Below are 19,766 nucleotides of genomic sequence, written 5' to 3'. Positions count from 1 at the left end.
TCATAAACAACAACGCCAGGAGGGACAGGCACAGATTACCGGACATGGAGAAAAGAAAAAGGACGTAATCATCATTAACATTACAGGACGCTTAGAACATGATTTGCCCCACTCTACGCATAAACACACAAACCTATTCTGAAAAGGTGTATGTGTGTTTTTGTGTGATTGGGAGTAGGGTACGAGAAATAAAGCCCTGGGTCGGATCTCTCCTCACACTTTCCACAGATGGCGCCAGAATCGACTCTCTGTTCTTTCTTATACAAAACAAGCCATTTTCGGTTTGTTTTGTCTGAGAGTGTATTTGGTCTGTTAGAAACGCACAGAGGTCAGGTGTCAGACTGTTACCATTTAAACGGAGACCTAGAAACCATTTCATACTGGACTATTAATTGGCAACAGGTGTGAACCTGACACCACAATGCACATTTATTTAGCAATATTTCTGATGCGACAATTATGAACTATTGTGTTCAGCAAGCTGCAGTTGGTCATGTAAGGTGAAAAGTGAACAACAGAGATACAAAATGCGAAAGCACTGATGATGAAGTGACATGACATGACTTATGGCAATAAGACAATGTAACCATCAGTAGCCATAGAATGTGACACAAATTATTAGTATAGTTTATTTCAGAAGTAAACACTGGGTTTGGCACAACGCGAAGTAATCAGAGGTACTTAATATGCCAGAAGATACACATGCATCCCTTTATATTGATTCAACGGAAAATGACGTGTAAATGACACGGAGAACAAAAAAAGCAAACGAGTATAGATATTCACAACTAACAAAGAGACTATAAAACAAAGCATGAATCGGATGAGTGTCTTTTTAACTAACAAAATTATGGGTAATGGCAATTTGTTTGAATTCATTTGGCTTTATGTCAAGCTTAAGTACAAAAAACGACCAAAAGCCCTGGAAAGGCAGGGTGAAGGCAGAAGTTCTGCCCATCGCAAGGGTACGAAGCTTCAGATGTTCTGGTCTTGTAAACACAATGTAGGGAACACAATGCTAGAACCTACAACCACAAATGTCATAGGCTTTGAAAATAACAATTTACAAATAATTTATTTCAAGATTTATACACATTTTATATACACAATCTTGAGTATACATGTAATTTATTGTAAAGACTCCCCCAACCACAGTGAGTACACTTAAAGGTTAAAACTAAATAGAAGAATTAAGAGACTAAGGAAATATGGGGTCAAAGGAAACTCATTTACTCCACTTTGTCTACAGGTCTTGCACATGACTTCTGCATAAAATGTCTTTCAGGCTTCAAGTTACATCACTTAAGTTGGTGTTAGTCGGAGATTACATGAGTCTATGTTTGTCCTACTTATTATTATTATTTTATTTGTCCTTTTGTCTAATCCTGTGAGTTCAGTGTCGCCACAGCGAATCATATGTCTGTATGTTGACTTGGCACAGTTTTTACGCCGGACGCCCTTCTTGAGGAGACCCTCCCCAATTTCTGCCGGGCTTGGGAGTGGCACTGCACGGCTGGGGAGGGGACTGGGCTGTTGCAGGTTTCGGTGTCTTGCCCGGGGACAATTAGGCATGTGGTCAGGGGGAGCGGGGCAGCTCCAACCCTATGGTTGGTAGGTGGCCTCTCAACATACTGAGCTGCTGTCGTCCCCATTTGCCACACTTGTATAACAAGCCAAAATCTGACCAAACTGCTCGTGGTGGATTTTACCAAGTGTAGTGCAGGTTTCGATAAGACAGAAAGAGTTAGTGGAGTCAACTTTGATGACAAGAGATCTAAACGTGTATATGTTTTGATGACCACAAACAAAAAAGTGAAGTTGTACATGTGCCATAAATCCGTTGTAAGCTTTTGCTTATGGATATTTAGTTTAATCTGATTCATTATTTGAAAAACACACTGGAAATGATAATGAAGGGGCTAATATAAAGACATTCATTTGCATGAAAAACAAGACATTGAGTCACTCAATATTTAAAGAAAAGAGTCAGCCTGTATTATTTTGGAAAAGTAAAATTAAATGCGACAAAATTTTAAAAACACACAGCTGCCAGCACTGTGAGAAAACTGTCTCAGTTAACAGTATGTCTACTCACATCTTTTGACAATTTAAAATGTTGCTGTTAGGCTTTCGACTAACTTACACTGAGATACAGAGTAAAAAAATGTCCAGAAGGATGTGGTAGAGCTTTCGCATCATAATTTGCATACAGATCCATGACCTAATGTTGTTCATAACTGCTTCTTGCTCAGACTAAACCATATTTTAGAGCCAACAACAAAATGCCAGTGTTTGCAAGTGAAAGCCTCAAACTTTCTTTTGACTCAAAATTAGACATATGGGAACTTCAAGCTCTACAGTTTCCTGCTGACCTACTTAAGTACTGCCATAAGCCCACCCACCCGTTTCTGCTGGTGACTAGAAGGTAATTATATCATTGATAAGCCAGATGTGTTGTAGTGTGTATTTTGCAAGCCCCCACTTGACAGAAGACTGTTACAGTAGCATTTCAACATCAGTTACATAAGAATTGGCAGGTTCAGGAGAATGCAGCTATTGGTACATGTTTGCTTTTAATACTGAGGTGTGTCTTCCCACACGGCGTCTTCCATTATGCACAAACCTCATTTTCAAAAAGGTTTGGATAATGTCTTCATGAAAAGAAAATACAATCATTTAGAAGTCATTTCGAACCAGTTTGTATTGTAAATTGTATGAAGACAACGTACCAAATTCCAAACTGAAATATTTTTTTAAATGTTTATTTAGAATTTGAGGCCAGCAATATGTTTCAAACAAATTTGTGACAGGGGCATATTTATCCCTGTGAGGCACGACATCTTCCAACAACAGCCTGCAAGTCTACACTAGAACTGAGGAGACTTAGTGCTTTAATTTAAGAAAATAAGTCATTTCCCTTGTTTTCTTTATATTGGATGTCAGCTACTCCACAGTTTGTTGGGCCTCCTTTATTGTATTTTTAGCCCCATAATGCACCATGTTTATTATGGGCGCCATTTTAGAACCTTGACTCTTGCACTACAAATCCATGCTGTTGGACTATGTGAACAATGTGGTTTGTTATTGTGTTGATAAAATAAATTCTTGAACAACTTGTTTTGCACAGTAAGATCCTTTCCACATCTTCACTTCTAAAAAGCATTTCAGCTTCTCTGAGATGCATTTTTATACCTGCGGGTCAATAAATTGAATTAGTTGGAAGATGTTCCAAAAGGCTTTCATTGCTGTAGCATTAATAGTAGTAGCACCAATTTCTTGTTTTTCTTTGCTCCCGTCCCAACTTTTTTGAAACAATGCTGGTTTCAGTCTTCTCAGCTTTAACATCTGAAATGTTTTATTTGTACTAAGTGGAATAAAAAAAAAAAAACGATTTCAAAAAATTTGCAAATCATTGCAATGCCCATTTCATCATATTTACATTAATAATAATTTAATGAATTCCTTCATAATAAAATTATGAAAGAAGGCAAACTGAGGGACAAAGAGTGAATTACCGGTGAAGGTCACCAAGATGACAGATGTTACCACAGGAGCACATAGTCCTACTTCTAGTAATTTAACCCAGACACTCTCCAAAAAGAAAATATGACCCAACATGAAGACCAAAAGACAAATAGTATGGTCTCCCATTATCTATGAATCCCAAGTATTAGCCCTGCCCCCTCACATGGTCAACAACACGCAGCTAGACCTCAAAATAAAGCAAAATACTGAAATTAGAAATGTCAATGCCAACATACCAAGTATGGCTTTAGAGGTTCTGGCTTTCATTAACATTCATCAACAGCTGTCTTTGTTTTAACCATCAGTCAATGAGGAAAGTCACAGGTTTCTGTAATTTAGAAGTTACTTATCATTACTTTCCCCTAAAAGGAGCACTGCCAGTGAGGGACTGAGAGGCAGAAATAGTTTCACATAGACAGGCTGGCGTCAGGGCAGGTTGAGATCTACACAGCATGTTCTAATACTTTTACAAATCTCTATCGTCCTCTTCTCTTGCATGGATTCCATTGTGAAGGAAAGCCTCCTTCTCTGGAGACATGCATTCTGATTCATGATCATGGCGCTTAAAGCTGCTCATCTCTGTGTCTGTAGATGGGTGTCCCAACATGGCCTCAGTGCTGTGGTGAATGCCATAGCAGAAGTAGATCACCAAACCTAAGAGAGCAGAGCAAGGCACAGTGTCACTCTTTGCGTAATGTACAGCAGCTGCTCGGAAACTAAATTAGGATTTTTGATTGTTTTTGAAACGTCCAGTCTGTTGTGTCAGCTCACGCCAGCAGACGGAAACTTGAAGACTAGCAATAATACCTATGTAGTTGTGTTGTGCTTTTTGCAGTTTTCTGTTTGGTGAAATGTATGCTTGGACCTGAAGGTCACGAAAATACCAACCGGGCATTTTAAGAGTCCTCTTGTTGATGCTGCTGAGCTCTGACTCAATGCATTTTAATGCAATAAACTACTGTCAACATTTAAAATCCTAACAATTAGACGACCTTTTTTTAAACAACCATGTCTCATTTCGGTGGCCAACACACAAACTCATTATCAAATGTTTTGCTGAATGTGCCACCCCCCCTGTGTGGTCTACAAGTGCAGCAGATGAGACGTAAGAGAGACCATTCTTCAGCCAGAGAATATCAAATGAAAGGTGATTGTTCTTCCTTTAGTAGGAAGCAAAAGGGGTTTGCATGAGTATGCTTGTAATGTAGTTTAATTACCTAGAGCCATCCAGATGGAAAATCGTACCCAAGTGCCTCTGTCCAGCTGCATCATGAGGTAGACATTGACAAACATGCTGATCACTGGAATAAAGGGCAGCAGGGGAACCTGGGAGTCAAGTATTGCAGAGGAACAAAAAAGAGACAATTTGTGTGAAGACACATCAAGTGTAATGTCCAAGGGTTTTAAAGTACACAGAATTAAATTCCATACTCAAACCTTAAAAGAGAGCTTTGTCTTGCTCTCCGGCTGTCTCCAGATGATAAAGGTAAGGAGGAGACACACCATAAAGATCAAACAAAGGGCTACAATGTTCCACAAGGCTGCGCCTCCTTGAACTGCCAATATACTGAACATCAGGATCAACATACCTGCAGAAGAACATAAAAATCTGTATTATTTCATGTGTCCTTTTTTATTTTACAACAGTAAACTGACAGAGAAGATTCAGTACATGTAATTTATAATTATAATTTCTAATTTTTGTAAATCTTTATCTAGATGCACCGTATTTATTCTAACGTTTTAACTTAAAAAGATCAAAAGCTTTAGGCTCGTTCCTTCAGGGGTCACCACAGGAGAACATGTTCCGTATCTTGATTTAAATTTTTATGCTGGATGCTCTTCCTGCTGCAACCCTCCTATTTTTTTTTTAATCTGGGCTCGGGACTGGCACCAGGCTGGACCTTGGTGGGTGGGCGGGGCCACACCTGGTGTGGTGGGATTTGAACCCAGGGCCACCAGGCCCCCACTCCAACTATTTCATTCTTACTATTTTATATTATTTTATTTCACTACCGTATAAAAAGTAAGGCTGGTATCTGGGTCACTTACCCATGGCAGAGGTGCAGATGTTGACAGTGGAGCCGGACAGTGTGGATGGCTCAGGATTCTGAGGGAGAAGCAGGGTCTTGAAGCTAAACCTCTCCTCCACACCAGGCAGAATGCCCATACTGGGGACACTGATGCCATCGCTCAGCTCCACCTCCTCCTGGTTACTTGCTATATGATACCCCAGACTGGGCTGCTCCGGCTGGTACCTGAAACAGTCAAACGAAGCTGATTTAACTCAGCAACTCTCTGTAGTCACACACAAACAAGTATTTGCTGGTCCCAGCAGTAATGCGCTAAGAGATAAATATAGAGTTATGCAAAACTATAGGAATGACTACAAATTAAAGAGCACAAATTGAGAATGGCAGTTGACATGAGTATGAACTCACTTTCAACATAAATGCTGACTTTCACAAGTTGCTAAAGAGACCTATAAACATACTAAATGTGGCAACAGGAATATGGTGATGAAACTGTGAAGACTTTCAGCCTCATGCTGGACCATCTTCAGCATGATATTTCTCTCCTTCACCAACTGCTTGTCAATGTGATTTCTACCCCACATTATCAAATGGACATCTGATTGTCAACTACAGTAATTGTCCCACATAAGGCTCCATATCTTTAGGTCTCCCCACTGACCTGAGCACCAGGACACAGGCAGCTACTAATGTGTATGCCAGCAGAGTCCCTATTGACATCAGGTCCACCAGGTCCTTCAGGTCAAACAGAAAGGCCATTATTGCTACAAAGAGCAAAAACAGACAGAAAAAAGGGAAAATTGGTAAAACCAAAAATATTTGTTTGATCCTATGAACCTATTCTATGTAGTAAATGCTCGATACAATGGACGTTCATCTATCAATATTGATAATACTTCTTTAAATCCAAGCAGTGCTATTGTCACTTTTAGACAACAGAAGGTCATGTAGGAAAATGTGGTTTGAAACCTTTTCATTGTGGGTGAAAGGTGTAACAACCATTAAGACACAAAGCAAGCTGACTCTAGGTGTGATGTCTCTAAGACAATTTAGAGCAATGTGTCCACCACTTTGGTCCAGACTGTAATATCTCATCAACTATCGAATGGTCATGGAATTTTGTACATATATTCATGTTATCCAGATGCTCTCTGACTTTCCCCTGGAATCACCAGCCGGTTAAAGTTTTGACTTATCCAGTGAAATATGTTGAAGTGCAAATGATAGACAGGTACAAAGTTTGATACAGTCATGCGTGACCCCTAGAGGATAAATCACAATAACGTTGTCTCTTCATAAGCATCAGCATCAGCATCATCATAATGGCAACATTTACAGTATATTTGTTAAATACTAATGACACTCACATCATTGATTATCATACAGCACGTTGCATAAATGATAAGCAACTAAACAAAATACCTTCTATACCTCTAAAGTACATCATATCTCCTAAAATAAATTCAGAATAAATAACTACACAAACAGAAAGATTGTGTTTTTGTCAGCATTTTTTTAATTTGACTAATTTCTCCTCTCATTCTCATCCAAGCAATTTCTTTCCTTGAATGATTTTATTGAAAGCCTTGGTTCTTTTTGTCTTTATTAAAAACCCCTTCACTGACCCTTCATACTTCTTTATACTTCATAATCATTAGAAATAGAAACGACAACTATAAATAATTACAAATAATTTGGAAAGACACATCTTTACATTGTCTCTTGAAGTTATTGTTGGACTTAACTTACATTAAGTCACCCTTACATTTCTTTCATTTAACGTTCATATTTCATTTCATATCTTACACCTTATTACAGGTTTGTGCTGCAGCCTCCTTAATCCCCATTTCTCCTTCTTCCTACTTTTTAAATAAAGGCCTACCTTTTCCTTATCCCTCTTTACTTTACACCCCCTATTCATCTTACCAGACATAACCCCGGCAGTCACAGTAGACGTTATGGGGGATTTCCTCTCGCTGATGTGAGCCAGGAAGGAGAAGAGCAGGCCATCCCGAGCCATGGCAAAGATGATACGGGGAAGGGGGAACATGGAACCCAATAGACTGGGGTGGCATGGGGAGGAAAACATCAGATTGGGATGATAGTTGTAGGTGTAGGGTGGAAGAAAAAAGGGTAAACGAAAGATTGGATGAAATCAATTGGAGAAAAAGTAGAAGATTTTGAAAAAAGAAGACAAATTATAGCGGCAAGATAGAAGTTATGGATTTGGGGCGGGAGCATGTATGGTGGGATACCAGACTGGCTGCACTGTGGAACAGCGGGGTTATGATGCTCATCCAAGGACACTGAAGCCAAAAAGCCAGATTTTTTCATACATGGTGCTTCACATGCTGTTACTTTCCATTCCAATATAAAATATTGGGTTTTTCCACCATGCAGTTTAGTTTGGAATTTCTGTTCCAGCAAGATTAGAAAAGTTACTGTATAGTCACTGACACATGTTAGAAGAATAAAAAAGTCGGGCTTAGAATAACATGGACTGTTTAGTTAACTAAAAGGTGGCTTGGCCATGTAGAGCAGGAACATAGTTAGTGATGCCCTTTGTATGCTTGAGTGAAGCACTGTAGGAACGTAAGTGAACATGAATGCAATCTCAAAACATGCGTGTTAGTGTCTCACCTGCTCCTATACCAGAGGTGAGGGTTGCAATTAGCGGGGTTTTGGTGCGGGGGCTGATCCCGGCCATGAACTTGAAAAGCAGCCCATCGTCTGCCATAGCCCAGAGCACACGGGGCATAGGAAACATAGCACCCAGCAGGCTACCGGGGGGAAGACCAGCATTTATCGTATCCACACATACACCACAAGAATATACATGGAGAGACCCCACCTGACATACACAAGCAGCATCATACAGTATACATACAATATGTTTACACATCATGGCATACTGTATAGTAGAACAAGTAGTTTTAATAAAATCACACATCTGTTTACACCCATTAACCTCACCTCAAATGTATTATGCACACATGCTTTTAATTAAAAAAAATATTACTTCCGCATATAATTCTAGATTGTATATGCACAATATAACCCCAGTTTAAAATTTAAAAATTTAAAATGCTTTGGTGTCACGAGTCTGTTACACAGGTACACTGGGTAGGTACAGTATATTCTTAGCAGGGCTTTCACTTTTAGTTGAGGGATGCACACACACACACACACACACACACACACATGCAGAGAGACAGAGAACTGGAGTACATCAGCATGCATTAAATGCACAGGCCAGTAAAGGAGTGTGTAACTGCTTACCTAGTAGAGAGAGCACAAAGAGAGCCTACAGCTACAGCATATTTGGCTCCTTCCCATCCAACATACTTAAAAGCTACAGGAAGAGGGCTGTTGCTGTCCAGCAAGTAGTATGGCATCATGAGGGTGAGGGCTGCAGACACACAGAAGTATGCTACGAAGCAAATGAGCAGCGAGGACACAATGCCGATAGGGATGGCTCTCTGGGGGTTCTTCACTTCTTCACCTGAGAGGTAGAGGGTGAAAAGACACAGTTTAAGAAGCAATAAATATTCGTTTATTCATGTATTGCTTCACCCGGTGGTCACTTTGTATTTGTCTTTATATTTGATTTTAAAAGAAAAAGTTCTATTTGAATCACAAACACAGGAAGCGAGTAGCTGAAACATTATTTAGGTTTTCATCCTTTTCTATAAATGCATTGACAATTTGTTGTGTCCAACATTGAAGCTGTTTCCACCATTACAGATGAGTAAAAGTGCTATGGTTGTATTGACATTATTTAAAAATAACTGAACTGTAAACTTAAAGTTGTCAAATGAAGTGATATCTTAAAGAAAGGTTGTTTAATGAATAATTACTTTTAAATACTCTAACTGTTATTGCATCAGTTCAACATCCCTTTATTAGCTGCTATATCAGTGTTTGTGACCAACAAATCGCACTTTAATATCAGGTGTGAGCAGATTCGGGACACACAATTCCCTCTTTTATGACCTGAGAAACAAATGTATTTATATATATTTCACAAACAGAACAAGGAGCTTATTTTCCATGTGCACCCACAAGCCTGAAACACCCAACTGTTCAGCTGTAGGCAATTACGCAACAGTGTTTCTAAAGAGAATGTTCATCACAATCACATCACAATGATGGAGTGTGTGTAACACTGTATGAATTCTCTGCTCCACTACTATTCGTGTTAGGTGACACATAAAATCAATGTGAAGATTCATAAAAATTACAACAATGAGGACAATTATGTGGATCTACAGATGTATGACTTTGTGAGTGTATGTATGTTGACAGGAAGGGAATAATGGCTTTTTGCCAACTTAGCTTTAGGTGCTAGAACACACACACACACACACACACACACACACACCCACACACACCCACACACACACACCCACAAGCCAAACTTAAACAAACATTCAGCGTTAACTTTACTTCATCCAATCAAACTATAGGAAAAAATGGGTGGGAAAAGCCAGAGGGCCAGAAAGCTTGCAAGCTGAAAGACATTTGTACACACACAGTTTTGTTTTTTTTTACAACCCAGAGGCTCCAAAGTGCTTACACAGGACTCACATGTAAAGACACACAACTAGTAATTAAAATGTATAGAATAAAATGTCCCCATACAATCTCACTCCATTACATACTCCCTAAGCTTTCATCATAAAAGTACTGAGTAGTGACCAACCGGAATATATGTCTCTGCTCTCGCCCACTTATGTAATGCTCGTAAATGTTGAGACAAGCTCAGGACTGAAATGGTAGCACCAACTCCCTATCCGGTTACACCGGCTCCCACCCCCCAGACTGAAACATACACTTGAGACAGTCAAAGACATACGAGACGTAGATCAAAATGTCTGTTTCTTGGTGTCATTTTTCACTGACCTGTGGTGGCGATGCAGTCAAATCCGACAAAGGCATAGAAACAGGTAGCAGCTCCAGATAGAACGCCTGAAATGCCAAACGGCATGAAGCCACCTTCTCCTAAACTCTCTTTGGTTGGCAGGGTCCCTGTCAGACTGGACAGAAGGGGACAATAATTACAACTAATAAAACAAATTGACATTTGGACACGTCAAAGAAGTTAAGTGAGCACATTCTTACTTAAAACTGGAGTTGTAGTTGTAACTGGGGTGTAGGATCTCTTCTGGGTCTAGCTGCCAGTTCTTGAGTGTCCCTTTGACCAGGCCAGAGATCACCATGAACAACAAGACCAGGACGTTGATGCACGTAAAAACCTTGTTCACCATTGCTGATTCTTTGACCCCAAATGCCAACAGTCCTTAGATGGGAGCAGCCCCCCCACCCCCAAAAAAAAGAAAAAAGAAAAGAAAAACAAAGTCAGTAACATTTGATGTGATGAACAAGAGAGAGGTTCAGACTGAAAGAAGGAGGCTGTCTTACCTGTAAGAGTAATTATGATGAAAACTGCAAAAATGTCAGGATACTCTGCCAATATACCAGGTGCATTCATAGACATGTGTTCCCTGCAGAAGTGCTCTATGTGCTTTCCTATCAACTCATCAAAGGTGGCGCTCCATGCACGCGCCACACTGGACGTACCTGAGATGACCAGAGATCAGTACATTTAACCATTTTGTTTGCTGAACTTTCTGCTGTTCCGTCATCTCTCATTCTTCACGTTCACGCAAAAAACAAACTACTTCCAGTAACGTAACTAAAATTGACAAAGCAGAAAAGTCAGTGCTGATTTGTGGTTTACCGATGATATAGGAGAGGATGAGATTCCATCCAGTGATGAAGGCCCAGAGCTCCCCTACAGTCACATAGGAGTAAAGGTAAGCTGAGCCTGTCTTGGGAACACGGGCTCCAAACTCCGCATAGCACAGACCAGCCAGCACTGAAGCTAAGGCTGCTATCAGGAAGGACAAGACAATAGCTGGACCTATGGGGGAGCAATAGTAAACACATTAATACAAAATGATATAGATGACACTAGATACTCACAGTCTTTACAGTAACATTACCTGAATCCTCTCGTGCAACAGCACCAGCTAACACGTAGACGCCAGCACCAAGCGTGCTGCCCACGCCCAGGGCCACCAGGTCAAAGGTGTTGAGACAACGGGACAGACGTGAGTCCTCCGAGTTACAGTCCACCACCTTCACCCTCAGCAACTGCTTCCCAAAACTCAGGAGCTTTTCCAGCGCCATGGATCACGGTCTGGTGTTAGGGAAGGGATGGGAGGGGAGAAGGCTGACTGGGGTCCAGAGGTCACAAGGGAGATGTCACACACACACCCTGAGCAAAGCAAGAAACATCAAGGTCAGTAATTAAGTCGGTTATAAGTTCAATTTTCCTGTTAACTGATCAGAGCAGCACAGGTTTACCACAGTTGATCACATAACTAGAATCCCAGTGTATCTCTCTCTCTCTCTCTTACACACACACACACGTATGTATTGGATATGACTTTTAATATTGAGATTTCACTATGATTTAGAATATATATTGGGTTTTTCTATTTGGCTTTCTGTGAACTTTTGTCAGTGTGATATGTGTCCTGGTTCATCTCAGTTGCATCCTAGAGAGAAAAGAAAGGAAAGGAAACAGGTTTTTAGAGAAATGGGACGTCCTCTTTTTCTGTTCTGTCACCTAATGCAGCATGTTCTAATGAGAACAGCACAGCGGGGTCAGTTGTACAAATTAAGAGCTTTGCATTTGCAGAGTGTTGTACTTTCTAAATAATAAAAGGTGCAAAGTTATTACTGGCAATTCGGCAGTGTGTGAAATATCTCTGCAAACACTCCCTGGACAAGCCCATATTTTGTCTTAATACTGTGAACAGACCCACAGTTTGAAATGATTTAGCAGCATATATATTTTAGAGAAAGTAGAAATTATGTAAGCATATCATGTCAAGACTATTTTTTTTATATTTTCTATCAGATGAACAGGCTTCTCACTCCTCTGAAGAGTAACAACATCATTAATGATAAAGGAGCAGAATGTATTTCTGCATCACCCAAAGAGGGACAGAAGAAACAAGATAATGAGAAGCACCCAGGGACTGGGCTTCTAGTTATGTAATCAGGTGTGGAGACAGTTAAACATGTTCTGACCTAATAAAAAAGAGATGGAATTGGACTTTTTAATAAAACATCTGAGATTTTTGTATTAACTACTGTTGCCCTTTAGGGAGTTTAGGATTTTAAAAATCGGTTTGCTTTCCTAAACAGATTTGTTTCTCACCTACTGCTACATAAATCACACCAGATGAAATGAGTATCTGTACAGGTCCCCCCCCTCCATTTTCAGTCCTTGCAATAGAGCCAACTACTGGCTCTGGCTGGCTGGGAAACTAAAATTGCCTATGTTTATACAGGCACAGTAACATGTGTGTCTGAGTGGGAGTATGTACACAGGAAGTTAAAGTTGCAATCATTTAGTATGTAAAGATCCCTCGGCCTCAGAGTGATCACAGATTGAGTGAAGGGGTTCATTTGTGCTCGACCAAGTCGTAAGTAGAACACTTTTTCCTGGTGTGTTGCATAACCTAACCCAAATTCACAATGTGTGACAGCAAGCCAAAAAACTGGGGTCCTATAGGGATAATCCATCTCATTGTTGAATACGTTGTCAACATATGTTACGTAACATAAAACAGCTCACAGGAGAAGAGGCAAAGCCCTGGGAGACACTGTTCAACACAAAGAGAATCAAAATTCACGATACTGTGGAGGCTCATCACTCTGCTACGAATGGCACAAGAAATATACAGCGCAAGCAAAGCTAATCCACCACCTTCTATTAGAATACATAGAAAGCATATAGAGCACCAATGGGGTGAAAGTCGAAAGAAAAAGAATTTGAACAGTGACAGGCACTTGTAAAGCAATTCAGCCCAAACAGTAACAAGAAAGTCTGACACTTTAGGCCGAACTAAATAAACTGAGAGAAATGTGTTTTTTTGTGTTTTATTCACTTAGAAATATTCACTTCTTTAAAACCGCACACTGCTAGTTTGTGATGTAGTGACACATTTTATATATTAAGGAAAAACTAAGGTAAAACCCAGGGCTATTTTCTCAAACTACAGAAAGTGTTTGTACAAGCTACATAGGATCCCTAGTGAACTGGACTGGACTGTAAAACCGGCGCAGTCATCTTTTACATTACAAACTGACACGTTCGTCTTTGGTACCATGTTACTTTCACAAGTAACGACACTTGGAAATTGTGCTAAACAAAGAGAAGGAAAGAGCAGCCACATGCATCAACCATCCACAGCTGCACGAAGCTATACGACTGCTTTGATGCATGGTTGGTTGACAGGATTCTCTAGGCCAGGATCTGTCAAGCATCTCATGCACGTTCCCAAGTGCTGAGCTCATACTCTGAGCCTGAGAGTTAAAAGGAGAAAACCTATGAAGGGTAGATGGAAGGAGAAAGGGGAAAAATTAGAGAAAGGGGAATAAACTATTTCCTCCTAAGATGAGTGAGTTCTACATGTAGCAGAAGAAGCATTTCTAGATCATGGCACTATTCCAGAATCCCACAGAAAACAGGACATAACAATAGAAAGGTCACGTGGACAGTCCTGTCACACCTCATGGAAACTTCAACATAAGGGTAAGCCAGGCGGATGACCTTTTTTTTTTTTTTTTAACCTTTCTTATTCTTTTGTTGCATGTCAACTAGGAGGCTGAAAGTGTTTTTCAGATAAAAGAAAAAGTTGATGGTATAAAATGTCAGAATTCTATTAATACTATTTATGTACATAAATATCTGTGGCATTCAAAGCTTCAGACACCATCTGTCATGTTGCACTTAAAGTGTGCACTTCATCGGAATGAGCCTCATTAACCATCCACCAAAGAGTATGTTTAAAGAGATTTGAACAATTCTACCCAACTCAGACTGGAGGAATGGGTGATACAAAAATCCGATTCTGAAATGTGAGGATGCCATCCTATTGAAATTATGCTCTTGAGAGTTGGGCTCCCATATAGTGTAGCATTGTGGCACTGCCCAGCATTGTGTTGTATTTATTAATTCACAGACTAACTGCTTTAATTCAGAAATTCTTCTCAGCATCTTCAAGGGAAGGATGGTGTATTATTATTGTTATTATCATAATAATTATCAATGCTGAGTGATATTAAATAATCCATGTAAAAATATATCCTTTTAGCAGATCACTCATCGTTAGCCAACAAAACAAAATTTGTGAAAAAAACTATTACTCAATATTCTGCAATTAACCAGCAGCAGTGAGGCTGTTGAGTCGGTGATCACGTCAATATTTATCTCTGATAAACAACAAGCTGATTACAGCAACAGCTTGTGAGCCACATAACTGTAAAATCCACCGAGTTCATTAATAAAAGCTTAGTGAAAATACTATTTAGGTAGCTGGGGGAAATAATAAAGTGCTTACAATAATGAATGCACACATGCACACGCGCATCAACACAGGGAAAAGTAGCCTACATGAACCACATGACCCCTCACTCACCTTAGTGCACAGGGTATGCAGTAAGTACTAACTGTCTTCTGCCAATATAATTCATCAGACCAAGTGATGACAACTTAAATGGAACAACCCCTGTGGTTGTAGCAGGAATGAAATCAATGTTCTAAAGTTGTACCTGAAATCTACAAAGTTCTTACGTAAAATTACCTATAGAAAAAAAGGTCAGAAACAAGGGATCTATTAAACTATTCCTCAAGCTGCTGTAAAGAGGGCAGTGAGTTTGACAACCACCGTTCGGAAATAGAAACAGAAGGAATCACATTGCTTGGCTATTCCAAGCAGCACATACATGGATACACATGCAACGCAGGGACATGGTCAGAACGTAGCAGCAGCTTGACGGCTGTGAAATAATTTCACATCTTCTTAGACACCGGATTCACAGCGATGCAGTTGCAAAAGTTTACGATAAGAAGAAGCCGCTCTTTTGTATCAGAGATGTACCATAGCAAGCTGTGACAAGTAGCAGTCAGCTGCATCCAGAAAAGCCCCCGGTGTGATGTCAGACATGCATTGAAATCTATGCATTTATATGCGCATGCTTCACTTTATAACAAAAGGCTTATTTGCACAGAGATGAAGGCCTTAAGAAAGTACGTTGTCTTCGTACGTTAGTTATTTGAAACTGACACACACACATGACCCAGTGAGTCAGTTTAAAAAAGATTTGGCAGTACGGTAGGGAAACCATCAGTGTGAGGGAGTGGATGAACAGGAATGGGGGTGTGATCCTCTGGAGCCAATGAAATAGGGCAATAAATATGACCTGACTTGACATTTAGGAAGGCCACTACTACTACAAAAAAAAAAAAATGGATTTATGTAACAGAAATTTGATGAAGGGCGTCTGCTAAAAATGGAATAAATAGTAGCAGGAATGTATTTCTCCTGTAAGTTGCTCTGCATCACGGAAAGCTTAAACACACCTATTCTTGTTGTCATAGCCAAACTTCTCTTGAGCAACTTTGTTTCTCTGGCTGTTCCTGTTCCTCTGTCAATGAATGCTTACGCATAGTGGAGAAAGTTTCTTTACTATGCTGCTGTATTGTTTTTATCTTTTATCTTTATATAACTACTCACACACACTGTTGGCGCTGACTGACTCTTCTTGACATTTTCTGTCCCACACATTTTTGTATACACACGATGCTACACTAACTCTCCTAGGTACAGTAGAAATCAATGTATTAATTAATTACTATGCTACTATGCTCACAAGTCCTGCTATCTGATTACTTTTCCTTGTGGGGAAATAACCAGCTAGCAGCTCTAGCTGTAACCAGTGGCACCTCTAAAAACACTGAGGCTGCTGTTTGACCAGCCACTGGGTCACCTTCACCTGTCTGTGAGGAGCAGCAAAAGTCACAGACTGCACCACCGTTGTGAACAAAAAGAAAAAGAAACAACAAATATGAGTAATACTCAACATATATGGAATGCCAAGTTTCCTAAACAAGGATTATCTACAATCAAAGAAAGCTTTAGCAGCAGAGGACTGTTTTAATGTCGCATGTATTGTTTCAGAATAGTTAAACCCTTAACGTAAGTTTATAAAATATAATAAGTTAAACATAATCATGCCGGCAGGTTTTAACCACAGAGAATAATGATCTACAATCAAACCTATAACAAAACTAACAAACTTGTGACAAAACGACAAAGTGTCCTTTAGCTCTCAGACCAATCCTCATCTCTAACACATGCCAGAGAACTAATAACATATTTTAGAAACAAACAACTGACCCTTGACCTGTTTTCCGTTTGCATTCAGAGACGGCCAACACAGAAATGATGCCAAAACACTGGAGTGCTTTTACTAAATCATCTATTCCTTACACACGTATGAAAGGAGGTTGAATTTACTCATATATCTGTTCTTAGTTTGATGATATTTTTAGTGGACTACGTGTCCGCTGCTGAAAATCCTAAGTAGTTTTCAACTACAAACCTCAATAAAATTTCAACATATCCACTGTTAGATTTGTATTTGGATACTGTATGTGTATATTTTATTGTGATAATTCATAGTAGTCATCAACTTTATGTCTGACATTTAAAAAGCTAGTTTGGGGTATCACTGCCCACTGAATACAAAGTTCATTCCCCAGAATCTCAATAGGTTCCTGTTCCAGCCACTAATCACTTCTGTAAGCATGAATGCACATTGTGTGTGTGTGTGTGTGTATTACTATTACCCAACAGTGTAATAAGCTTGTGATTCATGTTTTGTACACACTGATTCTATTTATTGTAGCTACAGCCGCTTCAAGTTTTCGCACTGTTTTGACAGGTTGAACCACCAGTACAATTGTTTCATCTTATTTGTAGGTGCAAACAAAAGCTGGTTATACTAAGCTTACAGCTAATCAAACAATTAGCCTGGCCAGAGGGGCAGCAACTAAAAAAAATAAAGGTCTGACATGGTGAAGTCATTCCCACAATCCAAGGGAACCTGGAAAGCTTTCTCTCTCTCTCTCTCTCTCTCTCTCACACACACACACACACACACACACATCACTGTGCATTTGTATAAGCTACATACTGCCCTGCACTCAGCAACATGCCTGCTTGTGACCCACTTTCAGTCCAGCTAAAGTTAGACTACCCAGAACTGGTCTGGACTGTCATCAAGCTTTAAAAGGTCAAGTCTTTTTACTGTGTTATCCATGAAATATGGTTTCACTTGGATACAAAAGTGCAGGTATGTAATAGTTCAGCAGGTTTCAAAACCGAAATTTTCATCCTGCTTCGTAAAAAATATGAAATATTAAAAGTCACTCCAATCGTATTTGCTAATTGCGTAATTGCACAACAACCACAATGTTTACCGATGTGGTAGAAGTACACAAACTCATTACTTAAGTAAAAATGCAAGTACTTACCTAAATAAAAACATCACTGGAATAAGTCGAGTTAAAGTCCTGAACTAAAAATTGCTAAGTATTAAAAACACAATTTTAATCTGTTAACAATACTAAGAAAAGCTGTGCAAGTCCAGTCCATCTCAAAGAAACACTTTTAAACAGTAATATTAATAAATACATAAATAAACATAAGGTCAAATATCTCTGTTACTACAGCTACTTGGTTTGGACCACATACAGCAGTTTTTAGCATTATTATTTTTTATATTACAAAATCATCTACATATGCAAAAAAGAAACGAATAACGAAATCTCTCAGATGAATGTGGTGGACAATTACACTCTTCCCATCGGACGTAGTTTTACAGTACAGTAACTTGCCATTTGAGTAAATGGACTTGGTTGGTTACCACCTCTGAATGCTTCACACTGTTCTTGTTGATGGAGGGGATATAGTTCTGAATGATGTAACTATGCATGGAGTTTTCCTCCTACCTTCTCTTAAACTGTGTCTTCCTTTAGGATTTAAGGTATAAGTGTAATTACCCTTTTCCATTACAATGCTGTTAATTTTCCCTTAGCGTTTCCACCCATTTCTGATTTGCTGCTTGTTGCCGTGCCACAGTCTGCTTAGTGGACACTTGCTGCTTTCACTCCACAGAAACATGCACCCACCCCCCCAATTCTGTGCAAACTTGTCTGTCCTGCTTCCAGTCCCGCTTGGTCTCCAGGGCTGTTGCAATGACCTCCCCTGCTCCAAATCGCACAGCGATCACCTTGCTCACATGCCGTCTCTGGACGGACTTACAGTAACGCATACTTAAAACACAGCCACTCATTTTCTTGGCAACACACTATGAAGCACAGTAAGTTCAAAAAGGCTTCAGGCAAACGAGCATGTGCGTCGAAGCATGAGTCCAACACACATTCAAACTGCAACTTTACGCACAGATACGCGTTTCCACAAACCTCACTAACTGATGTGTGCAACCTGAAAGTCGTCAAGCATGAGATGTGATAGCAAAGGTGCGACCGCGAATTTAGTCGTTTACACTCGTTAACCATCTGCTCCCATGTGGATTCCTAACACAATGAACGCACGGTCGTAAAATCATTCTTTACCTTGTAAATCCTCCCGGAGCGCATGAAAAAGTAGGTCCAAGACGGCGACTTTCCTTGGTCTAAAAAAAAACTGGAAACGGTATAAACCTAATTGTGTCGTCCCACAGCGATCAGTAGAAAGTAATAAGTGTGTCTTTGCAGCTGTTAAAAGGATTTTAACCACAGCTTGTTCTGTTTAGCGCCTTTAGGAGGAGGGGATACAGCAGCAAAGCAGCCCCGCCCGCTCATTGCTTTTACAGTTGCGCAATAATTATTAGCTTTAAACTGCACTTAATAACCGGCTGCAACGAGTGGCAAATAGCTGGGATCAGTAAGAAATTACTTTACGTGATTTCACATAAACAAGCGAACTGAACGAACACTGAATAAAAACAGTCTGTACGTGATCCACTAAAGCTCACGTTTTTAATTGTCTGAGCACTGACAAAACCTTTAGATCATTGATGATCAGACTGTCAGCCTGTAGGGGAATGAAAAAAAAAAAATTTGTGGATTGTGGACTTTATCCTCACTTCAAAATCAAAACTTACAAGAACTTTTTTAAATTAATACTTTATTTACAACAGAACACTTAAACAAAAGCCTTATGAATCTGAATAAAAAGCTCTGAGCTGTGGTCTGTAAGGAATCAGTGTGGAAGTGAAAAAAAAGGGGAACTGTATGATGAAGCAGGGATCAGAGATCAACCCATCAATGACATCTTAGGT

General features: G+C 39.7%; 1 protein-coding gene across 5 annotated transcripts; it reads right to left on the bottom strand.

Moving 5' to 3' along the window:
- Positions 1–617: 617 nt before the first annotated feature.
- On the bottom strand, positions 618–19,263 carry slc7a1a (solute carrier family 7 member 1a). 5 transcript variants are annotated; one of them, XM_067494535.1, is made up of 14 exons: positions 19,060–19,263; positions 11,812–11,838; positions 11,564–11,781; positions 11,299–11,481; positions 10,980–11,138; positions 10,680–10,857; positions 10,461–10,594; positions 8,838–9,060; positions 8,199–8,338; positions 6,220–6,322; positions 5,578–5,783; positions 4,963–5,114; positions 4,743–4,851; positions 618–4,179 (listed from the first exon to the last, which is right to left on the bottom strand). In XM_067494535.1, exons 3-14 carry the CDS (start codon positions 11,748–11,750, stop codon positions 3,992–3,994), a joined length of 1,962 nt encoding a protein of 653 aa, XP_067350636.1. In that variant the 5' UTR covers positions 11,751–11,781; positions 11,812–11,838; positions 19,060–19,263; the 3' UTR covers positions 618–3,991. The 5 variants fall into 5 exon arrangements, with proteins under 5 accessions (XP_067350636.1, XP_067350635.1, XP_067350639.1 ...); XM_067494534.1 differs by having other exon boundaries at positions 11,564–11,838; positions 19,060–19,262; XM_067494538.1 differs by lacking the exon at positions 8,199–8,338 and adding an exon at positions 7,485–7,621 and having other exon boundaries at positions 11,564–11,838; positions 19,060–19,261.
- Positions 19,264–19,766: the final 503 nt, after the last annotated feature.

Source organism: Channa argus, chromosome 24, assembly GCF_033026475.1.
Source record: "Channa argus isolate prfri chromosome 24, Channa argus male v1.0, whole genome shotgun sequence".
Lineage (NCBI taxonomy): Eukaryota > Metazoa > Chordata > Actinopteri > Anabantiformes > Channidae > Channa > Channa argus.
This window is presented reverse-complemented; position numbering and strand designations above follow the sequence as displayed.